Here is a 14,565-nt window from a genome sequence, read left to right on the forward strand (position 1 = left end):
AGATAAGTGTCCTCGGTGATGTTCTAAGGAACCCCCTAGGTGAAACCCCTAACAACCTTTAGTCTAGTTTAGCTCGCATCCATCTTCTGAGGCAGCGGATGGTGGTGGGCATTTAAACCCAGCTAACCCAGAGGGAGGGAGGGGTCAACTATTGACCATCTGATGTTTCTGTCTCTCTCAGGGGGTGTGACTTGGCAGAGTGACAGTGATTACAAAATGGGCGGTGTTCATTTCAATGTGGCCGAGTCAAGGTCACCACAATGGCGACTTGCTGCTGGACAAAAGCAGCTGCTCCTCAAAGACACGCCTCATCAATTATTTTCAGTGTCATGAGGAATTATCAAATCTCCACAGCAATGTCAGTCTTACTCTACGATTGAGACACATGAATACATAAACACTCGACACTCGCAACTGCTGGACGATTTGGAGGTACGCTCCGTCAATGTTCGAACAAGTCCAAACTCTGCCAGCTACAAGATCCTTCCAAAACGTTTTGCCGTCAATAAAAACAAATGACATATGGCCTTCAACTGCGTCCATGGAGACAACACACATTGTCTAATCAAAAGGGGAGATCTACAAGCCTGCTCGCTGTAGCTCTCAACACAGTGGACTACTCAAGGCCACAAACAGAATTAATAGGAGTAGGAAACATGGCAGCTGACGCTTCCGGTCACAAAACCCTTTCCAGAGATTTTCCATAGTCAGAGCTGATGAACTTTCACTAACATCTGTGAATACTTACGCCTAATGTACCCCCACCCCTGATACACACTCACATCCTGAAAGGAATTAGCCATTTAGACACATTCCTTTTATTCAGACTTAAACAGCATGAACCACAGCAGTGGATGTTTCTGGCGGTGGATGTCGAGGACTGAGAACGCTAGAGCTGCTGTTCCAAGCCTTTACAGTGGGCCCCAGTCAGTAATGAGCCTGCTCCAGTACTTGAAAAGGGCTGCTATCAAACCACATACAAGCCTCTAATTACAATGACTTTTTCTACCAGATTTGGACATGCATTGAGTAGGCTAAGCGGCACGCAAACATGTGTGAGCCATTTTCAATGTAAATGAGATACAGTGGGAAGACGGGAAAAACAACAAAACAGCAGGATCACCCTCACACACATCCCACATGTATTACAAGGATGGAATTAAGACAGAGGAATATGAAAATGCAATGTAAGCCCATAGACATCCATAGCTCCTTCTAATTAAATAGTTAAGAAACATTTTAGACTGTATATACACTGGCAAAACGCTTATGTACACAAAGTGACTTCAACTAGGTTGATCCCACAATCTCCCACACATACATGCAGGCACGCGCATACATATATGCATACACGCATACATACACACACTACACACTCCCACAAGCACACACACAGTGAACAGTCAGACAAAAGTGTGCAGTTGTTAAAAACCGGTGTTTAGCTTGTGGAAAAGAGCCCGTTACTCTCTGCTTTCAACTGGACGATTCAAAGATCCGCTTCAAGGAAAAACACACTCAAACTACATTTTGTTCATTAGTCGACTGTTGACACAGTCCCAAAATGTTTGGCATGTCAACAGTCACGTTCTCAAGATATTGGACTTTCAAGAAACAAAGTGTCACTTGCCACATCATGCGTTTTACATCGTCGTGATGATGTGGCATTTCACTTTTCCTTTAACTTGAGAGATCTGATGGAAAAGTTGGAGGGAGACCAAGCTACCTCACTGTTCCCAAGAACGCCAGCCTAGGCCAGGGGTGGGGCCCACAGCAAGACAACAGTCAAGTTACAATGGGCCCATGACGCCACTGTGTTAGCCTATTGTGTAAACGTTGCTATCAGCTTCCCACTGTGGGGGCAGGCAAAACCAGAACCAGCCCAACCAGAGGAACCAGGTAGGCCTCGTCCGTTTCTGGTGTCCCCAAATTCAATAGGACAACAAAGACGATGACAAGCTCATCTTTTTATCATTCCACTTCGGACATCAAGCATGCGAACATCCTGTCTTTCTCTGAGTGACAGCTATGAATATAGTCAGACCAGTTCTGTCAGTTGGGGTTCCTGCCCCGTGGGAGAGTGATGTTCTATTATTAGAGGTAGACCTGCTGAGCTGTTTGCTTTACTGCAATGTGTACGTAGGACTGGCCTGTGTTATATTACGTAGAACATGGGAATCAACTGTGAAGACACAGGCGACTGAGATCCCATGCTGAGATCTCATGGTCAACGTGTAAACACAGTGGCACCACAACTCGGTCTTCCTTCTTAGACTGAGATTGAAAACAAAGCATGTTTACTACCACACATGCCACCACCACCACAACCATCGCCACCGCCGCCCAGTCACACAGGAGCCAGACACATACATGCTCCTGTATGATGATTACCTTCTTCAGGAGAATGTCATGGCGTGGGATAGTGAGAGGCAATTCCCTCCTACTCAGAAGACAGGGAGAGAAGAGAGAGCTCCGTTGTCAAGCAGCCCAGTCCGACACAGCCGGCAAACAGGAAATGATGGAAGAAGAGACCGGAAGTGGCCACAGGATATTGTGTCACTGCTTTGTTTTGTGCTTGGCTACGATGACGAGAGCAGAGGCAAGTGTCGGTGCAGAACAACAGTCTTCAGTGGTGGTAATGACAGAGAGCGGGACAGATCTCCAGAGAACCGAAGGGCTTTCTCTCACACCACATTGGCCTACTAAAAGAGCTGCCACTTACAGCTTGACCTCCTTATCTCCATGTACACTGGGCCATCCTGATGTAGAGTACCGTACACAAGGGGTCAAAGATGGTCTGAAGAAACAATGGAAACGTTTCAGAACGTCTAGACAGAGTGCAACTACTAGCCTATCTAATATTCCTAGTGGCGACTGACAAGCTCCAAAACAACTGAACCTGGACCAAATCTGATTTCAAGTCAAGTAACAGTGAATAATTCATGGATCTTCCAAAGGATGGGAGATGAAATATTACAAAAACATTTCTCCCTCCAGGGATCTGAATAATGGTGGTGTGCAGCAGACAGACAGGGCTGATTTGGGCTGCGGGGGAGAAGACCTCAAGCCAGCAGCCCCCCGTCCCCGTCCCTACTGAAAGCAGCACCTGCTGCACCTGCTGATAAGACAGGCATCCTGTATTCCTGCCATATTGTGAAGAAGATGATGCGTGTGCTAGCCTGGCAGCAGCTGATCTGCACTCATCACAGTCTCTGATCCGCCTCCCACTCCTCATAGCCTTATCCAGAGCAGTCTCCTCGCTGAGGAGCCTTGGCCATGACTCCTACACTCTCGCTGCAAGCCCTACCGATGGTCTCCACGCCAATACAGGGTACAACAATGATTAGCCACACAAACTACCATCTCTAGAAGAACGCCTTGCAAACTGTCAAAACAGTGTGTTCAAGATGAGAGCAAAATCACTGCAATTAGCTACATCGTTCATCTAACAGATGCCTCGGGGAGAAAACTTCCAGTAGAGATCGAGTGCCCTGTTAGAACCATACAAATGGATGTTATGCACTCAGATATGGCTCCACCACACACACTGACTTCAATTTATGGACTGACAGGGTAGTACTAGTCCTAGACAACTAACACCGTAGGAACACTGTCATCTTGTGGGTTCGGAGCAAAGACCACACAAATACAGAATGCAGCAAATCCCTGGTAAGAAAATGACCGACAGCATGAATTCCGCATTTCAAGTGAAGTACATAGCCTAGTCCATGTTAAGACGAGTTTCCCTGTGTCCTCGGTCTGTTTCCATCCAAACTAGCCAAATAATAAAGGGATGTGAAGGGTCTGACTTGTACATCGTTCATAGCTGAACAATACAATCAAAAGTAGTCACGCCGTACATTTCTCAAAAGCCAATATGTTACGAATTCAACAATATATTTTTGTTTAGCTGCCTCAAGCTATAGCGTCAAAACATTACCTCATAGGCCAACTATGGTAATTTGTGTTACGGACGCCATGCAAAACCACTGAGTACATAGCATAGCCTCAGTCTGAACTCTCTATCAGCACACTAGCACGAGGACCTGGAAGCACAGGGGTGTATTCTCCCAGCAGCCCCGCAGCACAGTGAAATCAATAGACAAGTAGTTCCTTTTCTGAGCAGAAGTGGAGCCACGCTGGACTGACTGCCATACCCTCAGACAGATTGAGAAAGAGAAAGAAATAGAGAGACCGAGCAAGGAGGGCAAAAGAGAAAATAGCTATGCAGTCATTAAGGAGGTTTCTGTTTCATCACGCGTTCTCTGTGTTGTTTTTTTCCACTCAGGATGAGGAGGGTGGAGAAATGTGAAGCTCTCTCTCCTTCAGAGGGTCATATGAAGCCCAGCCCACTAGGAGAGGACTGTACAGCCTGCACTTTCCTCCACATCCTCAAAGTTCACTACTGGAATCCCTGTGGCGGTTTTTTCCCAGGGTTCAGAATCCCTCTGTGGTCTCTTGACATTCATCTCCACCAGACATGAGGCCTGCAGCAGCACAACCGGACCAGACTCCTCTAGCAGAACCTGGGTGGCAGGACCACCTCTGGTCTTTTCTGCAGGCACAAGGGAGCAGGCCAGGGGAACACAACCCCTCCATACACGTGCCTACTGGGCCACAGTCTAGACTCTATCCCCACAATGACGGGCCAAAGAAAAAGAGAGTTCACCATATCAAGGGGAGATACAGGATCATCAGAAAGACACCAATGTCAGGGGGAGGGGACAGCTGTAAAGTGGTTAACAAATTCCTTTGGGTATAGACTACAGGTCGACCGACTAGGATTTTTCAATGCCGATACCGATTATTGGAGGACCAAAAAAAGCAGATACCGATTAATCAGCCAACTTTTTAAGTATATAAATATATATATATATACAGTGCCTTGCGAAAGTATTCGGCCCCCTTGAACTTTGCGACCTTTTGCCACATTTCAGGCTTCAAACATAAAGATATAAAACTGTATTTTTTTGTGAAGAATCAACAACAAGTGGGACACAATCATGAAGTGGAACAACATTTATTGGATATTTCAAACTTTTTTAACAAATCAAAAACTGAAAAATTGGGCGTGCAAAATTATTCAGCCCCCTTAAGTTAATACTTTGTAGCGCCACCTTTTGCTGCAATTACAGCTGTAAGTCGCTTGGGGTATGTCTCTATCAGTTTTGCACATCGAGAGACTGACATTTTTTCCCATTCCTCCTTGCAAAACAGCTCAAGCTCAGTGAGGTTGGATGGAGAGCATTTGTGAACAGCAGTTTTCAGTTCTTTCCACAGATTCTCGATTGGATTCAGGTCTGGACTTTGACTTGGCCATTCTAACACCTGGATATGTTTATTTTTGAACCATTCCATTGTAGATTTTGCTTTATGTTTTGGATCATTGTCTTGTTGGAAGACAAATCTCCGTCCCAGTCTCAGGTCTTTTGCAGACTCCATCAGGTTTTCTTCCAGAATGGTCCTGTATTTGGCTCCATCCACCTTCCCATCATTTTTAACCATCTTCCCTGTCCCTGCTAAAGAAAAGCAGGCCCAAACCATGATGCTGCCACCACCATGTTTGACAGTGGGTATAGTGTGTTCAGGGTGATGAGCTGTGTTGCTTTTACGCCAAACATAACGTTTTGCATTGTTGCCAAAAAGTTAAATTTTGGTTTCATCTGACCAGAGCACCTTCTTCCACATGTTTGGTGTGTCTCCCAGGTGGCTTGTGGCAAACTTTAAACAACACTTTTTATGGATATCTTTAAGAAATGGCTTTCTTCTTGCCACTCTTCCATAAAGGCCAGATTTGTGCAATATACGACTGATTGTTGTCTTATGGACAGAGTCTCCCACCTCAGCTGTAGATCTCTGCAGTTCATCCAGAGTGATCATGGGCCTCTTGGCTGCATCTCTGATCAGTCTTCTCCTTGTATGAGCTGAAAGTTTAGAGGGACGGCCAGTTCTTGGTAGATTTGCAGTGCTCTGATACTCCTTCCATTTCAATATTATCGCTTGCACAGTGCTCCTTGGGATGTTTAAAGCTTGGGAAATCTTTTTGTTTCCAAATCCGGCTTTAAACCTCTTCCTAACAGTATCTCGGACCTGCCTGGTGTGTTCCTTGTTCTTCATGATGCTCTCTGCGCTTTTAACGGACCTCTGAGACTATCACAGTGCAGGTGCATTTATACGGAGACTTGATTACACACAGGTGGATTGTATTTATCATCATTAGTCATTTAGGTCAACATTGGATCATTCAGAGATCCTCACTGAACTTCTGGAGAGAGTTTCCTGCACTGAAAGTAAAGGGGCTGAATAATTTTGCACGCTCAATGTTTCAGTTTTTGATTTGTTAAAAAAGTTTGAAATATCCAATAAATGTCGTTCCACTTCATGATTGTGTCCCACTTGTTGTTGATTCTTCACAAAAAAATACAGTTTTATATCTTTATGTTTGAAGCCTGAAATGTGGCAAAAGGTCGCAAAGTTCAAGGGGGCCGAATACTTTCGCAAGGCACTGTATATATATATAATAATAATGGCAATTACAACTACTGAATGAACACTTTTTTAAACCTTAATATAATAAGTAAATCAAATCTATTTAGTCTCAAATAAATAATGAAACATGCTCAATTTGGTTTAAATAATGCAAAAACACAGCGTTGGAGAAGAAAGTAAAAGTACAATATGAGCCATGTGAAAAAGCTAACGTTTCAGTTCCTTGCTCAGAACATATGAAAGCTGGTGGTTCCTTTTAACGTGAGTCTTCAATATTCCCAGTTAAGTTTTAGGTTGTAGTTATTATAGGAATTTTAGGACTATTTCTCTCGATACCATTTGTATTTCCTATACACCTTTGACTATTGGATGTTCTAGGCACTTTAGTATTGCCAGCCTCATCTCAGGAGTTGATAGGCTTGAAGTCATAAACAGAGCTGTGAATCAATCATTGCTAAGAGCTGCTGGAAAAAGCAGTAAAGTTTGAATAAATGCTTACGAGCCTGCTGCTGCCTACCACCGCTCAGTCAGACTGCTCTATCAAATCATAGACTTAATTATAATATAATAAACACAGAAATACATTAATATGGTCAAATCCAGAAACTATCATTTCGAAAACAAAACGTTTCTTCTTTCAGTGAAATACGGAACCGTTCCGTATTTTATCGAACGGGTGGCAACCCTAAGTCTAAATATTGCTGTTACATTGCACAACCTTCAATGTTATGTCATACTGTTGCATACATACTGCCCAAACTGTTGCATACACCCTGACACCCTGACTCTGCGTGCAATGAACGCAAGAGAAGTGACAATTTCCCTAGTTTAATATTGCCTGTTAACATGAATTTCTTTTAACTAAATATGCAGGTTTAAAAATATATACTTCTGTGTATTGATTTAAAGAAAGGCATTGATGTTTATGGTTATTTACATTTACATTTGTTAAATCACCCCCCATTTGGCAAAGTTGAAGTAGGCTGTGATTTGATGATAAATTAACAGGCATCACATTGATTATATGCAACGCAGGGCAAGCTAGTTAACCTAGTAATATCATCAACCATGTGTAGTTAACTGGTGATTATGTGAAGATTGATTGTTTTTGATAAGATAATTAGTGCCACAAGGTCTTTTTGACGCTGCACTCGCATAACAGTTGGTCAAGCCTGCCACGCAGTTTCCTCGTGGAATGCAATGTAATCGGTGTCCAAAAACGCAGATTACCGATTGCTAGGAAAACTTGAAATCAGCCCTAACTAATCGGCCATGCCGATTAATCGGTCGACCTCTAGTATAGACAATAACACAGCATGAAAGAAACTAGCTATCAAGGCCAAGGCAACAGAAGAGGGTAAGTGTGTGTGTGAAACCACACACACACACACACACACACACACACACACTACATGGAGACAAAACTAACACACTGAAGGATGAACCATTTAATGAATGTTTCCATTGTACAGCCAGGTTTTAGACACGTGGATGGAAAAGACACAGAAGGATAACAGGCAGGGAACATGAAGACAAAACGCACCCCGAAAGTGTATCAATTACAGGCAAAGCCAACGAGTGAATTATGGCCTAGTTGATGTGAGAGACTGACAGACATCCAGCCTGTAGAGGCAGAAACTCCACCCTAACAGTAGCATAACAATAAACAATCAGGGCACTGTTCTTCACAGGGGGAGGAGAGATACTGAGGTGGGAGGCAACCTTTCTCTGCCAACAGCCTGCTAACAGGTTACAGAGTCACGAGCACCTGCAAACACACATCCAAGCCTCTATAGTAGTGACTAACCAGGGGAATTGACTACGCTCCTGATTTGGTCACTCAAGCTGCACTGAGAACACAGGTTCTATATATCTTCAAAATAGAGAAATACCTTTTTAATAATAATAAAAAAAAAACTTTTCCTGCAAAAAGGTCACTAAAACAAAAAGAGAAATGCACACAATGGTTTGGACTTCATATTACCCAAAGAAATAACAGCTGAAGTTCACAGCAGCATTTCAAACCAACGCAATAACCCAGCACACAGATGTGGGTTCCATTACTGTGTTATCACAGACCATCATCAACAAATCATTTCAAGATCCTCAAAGCTCAAGCCAAACAAGCTGGAACAGTAGTTCCCCCTTTCTCTCTTATTAAAGAATAACACAAGAGAGTGTCTCACCCCAAACCTTTTCAGGCCCTCGTGATTGACAAATCCTCACTTAATTGGCCCATGTTCCGTGTGGCCTTTTTCTCTTTTTCCCAATGATGGACAGTTGAACCAAGTTAAACCAAGGCTAACCAAAACACACAGCCTTCTTTGAGGTTTTCTTTGAGGTTATAAAATAACAGCCTCTAGGAGCTTAACCATCACGCCCCTTCAAACTCAAGAGGCTGAAGAAATTTAGCTTGGCACAGAAGACCCTCAAACTTTTACAAATGCACCATTGAGAGCATTTGCATTTGCATTGTATCACCGCCTGGTACTGCAACTGCACCATCTTCAACCGCAGGGCTCTCCAGAGGGTGGTGTGGTCAGCCCAACGCATCACCTGGGGCACACATCAACAGCACCCAGTGTCACAGGAATGCCAAGGACCTCAGCCATCCGGGCCCACGGCCTGTTCACCCCGCTATCATCCAGAAGGCGAGGCCATTACAGGTGCATCAAAGCTGGGACCGAGAGACTGAAAAACGCTTCTTTATCAAGGTCATCAGGCTGTTAAATAGTCACAACTAGCTGGCCACCGCCCAGTACCCTGCCCTGAACTTTAGTCACTGCCACGAGGCGGCTACCACCCGGTTAGGCTACCATGCCCCTAAGAGGCTACTGCCCTATGTACATAGTCATGGAACACTGGTCACTTTAAGTAATGTTTACATACGGTTTTACCCACTTCATATGTATATCCTGTATTCTAGTCAAGGCCTATCCCATCCACCCACACACACATATTTATACTCCGGTCTCCGACATCGCTCCTCCTAATATTTCTATATTTCAGTCTTTAACTTTTTAGATTTCTGTGTATTGTTGTGTATTGTTAGATATTACCTAACTGTTGGAGCTAGGGAACACAAGCATTACGCTACACCCGCAGTAACATCTGCTAAATATGTGTATGCACATATAGGGGCGGCAGGTAGTGGGTTAGAGCGTTGGGCCAGTAACAGAAAGGTTGCTAGATCAAATCCCTGAGCTGACAAGGTAAAAATCTGTCGTTCTGCCCCTGAACAAGGCAGTTAACCCACTGTTCCTAGGCCATCATTGTAAATAACAATTTGTTCTAAACTTCTTTGGGACTGGGGGGCAGTATTGAGTAGCTTGGATAAAAAGGTGCCCAGAGTAAACTATCTGCTACTCAGGCCCAAAAGCTAGAATATGCATATAATTATATTTGGATAGAAAACACTCTGAAGTTTCTAAAAACTGTTTGAATGATGTCTGTGAGTATAACAGTACTTATATGGCAGGCTAAAACCTGAGAAAAAAATCCAACCAGGAAGTGAGAAATCTGAGGTTTGTAGTTTTTCAAGTCATTGCCTATCGAATATAGTGTCTATGAGGTCTTATTGCACTTCCTACGGCTTCCACTAGATGTCTTTAGGACCTTGTTTGAGGCTTCTACTATGAAGGGGGAGAGAAAGAGAGCTGTTTGAGCCAGAGGTCTGGCAGAGTGGCATGAGCTGATCACGCGTGTGCCCGTGAGAGGTAGCTGCGTTCCATTGCATTTCTAAAGACAAAGGAATTATCCGGTTGGAACATTATTGAAGATTTATGCTAAAAACATCCTAAAGATTGATTCTATGCATTGTTTGACATGTTTCAACGAACTGTAATATCCCTTTTTTGACATTTCGTCTGAACAAATGATTATATGCATTTGGATTACTGGGCTAAATGCGCAAACAAAAAGGAGACTTTATCGAACAAAACAAACATTTATTGTGGAACTGGTATTCCTGAGAGTTCGTTCCGGTCAAGATCATCAAAGGTAAGTGAATATTTATAACGCTATTTCTGACTTTGACACCTCTCCTTCTTTAGAAAATGGCTGGATGTTTTTCTGTGACTAACGCTGACCTACCATAATCGCAAGGTGTACTCTTGCCGTAAAGCCATTTTGAAATCTGACACAGCGGTTGCATTGAGAAGTTTATCTATATTTCCACGTATAACACCTATATCTTTTATCAATGTTTATTATGAGTATTTCTGTAATTTGATGTGGCTCTCTGCACTTTCCCCGGATGTTTGAGACAATGCATTTCTGATCATAACACACCAATTTTAAAATGAGGTTTTTGGACATAAAGATTAACTTTATCGAACAAAACACACATATATTGTGTAACATGAAGTCCTGTGAGTGCCATCTGATGAAGATCATCAAAGGTTAGTGATTAATTTAATCGCTATTTCTGATGTTTGTGAGCCCTTTCCTTGGCTGGAAAATGGCTGTATGGTTTTCTGTGACAAGGTGCTGACCTAACGTAATCGTTTGGTGTGCTTTCGCCGTAAAGCCTCTTTGAAATCAGACACTGTGGCTGGATTTATAAGAAGTTTATCTTTAAAATGGCATAAAATACGTGTATGTTTGAGGAATTTTAATTATGGTATTTCTGTTGTTTTGAATTTGGCGCCCTGCAATTTCACTGGCTGTTGGTGAGGTTGGACGCTATTGTCCCACATATCCCAGAGAAGTTAACTGACTTGCCAAGTTAAATGAAGGTAAAAAAAAAAAAACTGTAAAAAATAAATAAATGTAATTTCATTTCATTCTTCCAGCATACACTGCAAGGCTGAGGAAGTGATGTAACATCCCCTCCCCCTCCAGTCTTACCTGAGTCAGAATCTTTCTGGTCTCCATTGGCTCCAACAGTGAAGGGAAGCTTCCTCTTGGATGCCTTCTCTTTCATCTCTTTGACGCCATCGCTGCGGTCCAATTTAGGAGTCTTGTTTGACAATACTTTATCCTGGCAAATAAAAAAAGAAAACATGAACATCATATTGTACAGCTATAACAGTAAAGACACACAGATGATCATTTATGAGGTACACAACTAGCTACTAAAACTGTACATTAAAATGAAAGGGCTGATGTGGAAGGATATTTATAGAACTTCCTCTCGACGAGAGCCAAGCTTTGGCCTAACGTTGGAGACTTCCCTTAGCATTTGGGAGAAGACAGAGCCTGAACAGACAGAGAGAGGGACACAGGCCATCCAGGCCAGGACACATTGACTGAGGGACACAAAGAGACAGGCAGGCGGCAGCTGTGTTTCCCAAAGCTTTACACTGCAGCGTCTAGAGACTTCCAGCAATTAGGGGATTTGCAGAGCGTGACTTTTCCATGGAATTTCCTCTCGGTGTTCCGGCAGCAGAGAGCAGAGGCAGACAGTCCCAAATGGAAAGAGAGAGATGGAAGGAGCAGTAACACCCCCGGGGTCTGTGGTCCACGGCAACTGGAACCCATCAGAAGCTCCCGTCCCCCCGCCAGCAAGCGGCCTGCTCCGGCACCAACGGCTCCCTCCGGCTGACGTTCTGTCTATACAGCACAGTACAGTGCTGCCTCTCCCTCGGCCTGCCTGGCCCAAAAGACTGCTGTTAAAGGGCCATGCAGCAGCTCTGATCGGGGCCTGTCTGCTCGGCTCTCACACGAAACACCCTCCTCACATTTAGCTCTAAGGAGCAGGGAGAGCTAACACTTCATGAGAAAAAGGAGCAAGGATTTTAGTGTAGTGTTCCAAAGACAGGAAAATATCTCTCTATACAATATACTGCTTATATATTCAAATACCAGGCTATTAACTGCAACCTGATAGTTTTAGTTTGTAGTAGAACTCTGTGAACCCAGATTTTAATGATTGCTATAATTAAAAACATCGCAAACGATTATAAAACAAATAAATAAAACCTTATGTAATGCCTCTTTTTCTAAACGCTAGATTTAGAGGGCCAGAGCAGCTGGGTTGTCGGCCGGGTGCCGTCTGTGGTAAGGAAGGCTAATTAAAGAGCTCTGTGTAGGTGGCTGTTTACCACAGAGCGGAGACGCAGAATCCGATCAGATAAGAGGTGGAATGTAGCAGCAGAACGCTCTCTCTTTCTCAGGCTAGTTCCCACTGCTGTACAGTGGCTCGCTCTGCAGCCCGCCCTGGCAAGTCCCAGCCCCCAGCACTCCTACAGTCATGAGACTATGATGTCACCCTTACAGTACAGTGTAGACACACAGCAAGCTCTTCCTGCTGCTTAGAGCTAGGCTTAGCAGTAACTCTGTACACCAGCGAGAGGGAGGGAGGGAACGAGACACATTATTTGTCGGTCTACATGTAGGAGGAATTTCCAAACAGAAAAACAGTACACAGTATACAGACAGCTGACACAGACACACACAAAACAACATGTCAAGACAGACAGAGGCGTTAGCGCTAGGCAGAGCTAGTCTTGCTGCAACACGCGGAGAAAAGAGAGCTGAATTAAAAAGACAGCTGTGAGCCACTGCTTCAAGGCTGCCTTCATGAGAGACCATGTTTACTGGTCTCCTAGCAATGCTCTCGCTCCTCCTCTCCCTCCCAGAGTCTGATGCAATTCGGTGCAGAAGGCTGTACATAGCAGACGCGCGTAAAGCTGCACCTCTGGGTTGCTGCTGACCCATTGATTACCATGACATCATCATTCTGCGTCTAAGCCCACTGTGGCTATCCATGCTGGCAACACGTCCACAAAAACACAAGCTGGCTTTAGCAGCCATTTAAAGGGACAGCTCTCCCCACTACCTAGGGGAAAACCCCACTGAAATGTCTCCCTAATCCCTAGTATCACAACCATGTTGAGAAACAATAACACAGGAAATGACACCTGTTATTACGTTACCAATACAACTCTGCTCACATCTAATTAACAGCTCCGTTCATTAGAATCCACTTCTGGGAAATGATGTTCAGTGGTCTAACATAGAACCTAAGGAGAAAATCTCTAGGAACTAATCTTGTTCAGAATGCCGTGGCCTGCCTGCCCAGGAACGTAATGCTGTGTTTGATGCATGAGGATCTGCATTTGCCACACAGTGCCAGCAGCCTCCACTTCATTGGTCAAAAATAAAGGAGATTACTTCATAGATAAAACCTGGACTACCTACTCAGATGAGTCATATATAGCTGGCTGGCTAAAGCACATAACCTTTGCTATATAATGAGTCATTAAGCTGATGCAACACTACATACAGCCATTTCCCTGGCTCTAGGCTACATCTAGAAACACAGAAAGCATGTCTGTATTTAAAGGGTAGGGTTGTGTGATGGTATTCATAGTGCATTCAATACAGTAGCAAGGAACGTTTCAGAGAGCGGGACACGTGTATAAGTTGCAAGTGTTACAATAATTCACGTCTGTAAAAAAACAAAATAACAACTGTTTGACATTGTGCATTTTGCCAACTTGTATTTTAAGTGGGGATGCACGATATATCAGTGAACATATTGGAATCATCAAGTTTGCAGACAACACAACAGCTTGATCACCAACAACGACGAGACAGGGAGGAGGTGAGGGCACTCGGAGTGAGGTGTCAGGAAAATAACCTCTCAACGTCAACAAAACAAAGGAGATGATCGTGGACTTCAGGAAACAGCAGAGGGAGCACCCCCCTATCCACATTGACGGGACAGCAGTGGAGAAGGTGGAAAGTTTTAAGTTCCACAGACAGTTTGGTGAAGGCGCAACAGCGCCTCTTCAACCTCAGGAGGCTGAAGAAATTTGGCTTGTCACCTAAATCCCACAAACTTTTACAGATGCGCAATTGAGAGCATCCTGTCGGGCTGTATCACAGCCTAGTACAGCAACTGCTCCGCCCACAACCGTAAGGGTCTCCAGAGGGTGGTGTGGTCTGCACAACGCATCACCGGGGGCAAACTACCTTCCCTCCATGACACCTACAGCACCTGATGTCACAGGAAGGCCAAAAAGATCATCATGGACAACAACCAGCCACTGCCTGTTCACACCACAATCATCCAGAAGGCGAGGTCAATACAGGTACATCAAAGCTGGGACCGAGAGATTGAAAAACAGCTTC

General features: G+C 44.0%; 1 protein-coding gene across 1 annotated transcript in view; it reads right to left on the reverse strand.

Moving 5' to 3' along the window:
- Positions 1–14,565, reverse strand: part of LOC135504466 (ankyrin repeat domain-containing protein 11-like) — a 138,713-nt gene that overhangs the window by 17,830 nt on the left and 106,318 nt on the right. The window contains 1 exon segment of the mRNA XM_064923089.1: positions 11,335–11,467. Within this exon segment, the coding sequence (XP_064779161.1) occupies positions 11,335–11,467 (133 nt within the window).

Source organism: Oncorhynchus masou, chromosome 2 (assembly GCF_036934945.1).
Source record: "Oncorhynchus masou masou isolate Uvic2021 chromosome 2, UVic_Omas_1.1, whole genome shotgun sequence".
Classification (NCBI taxonomy): Eukaryota; Metazoa; Chordata; class Actinopteri; order Salmoniformes; family Salmonidae; genus Oncorhynchus; species Oncorhynchus masou.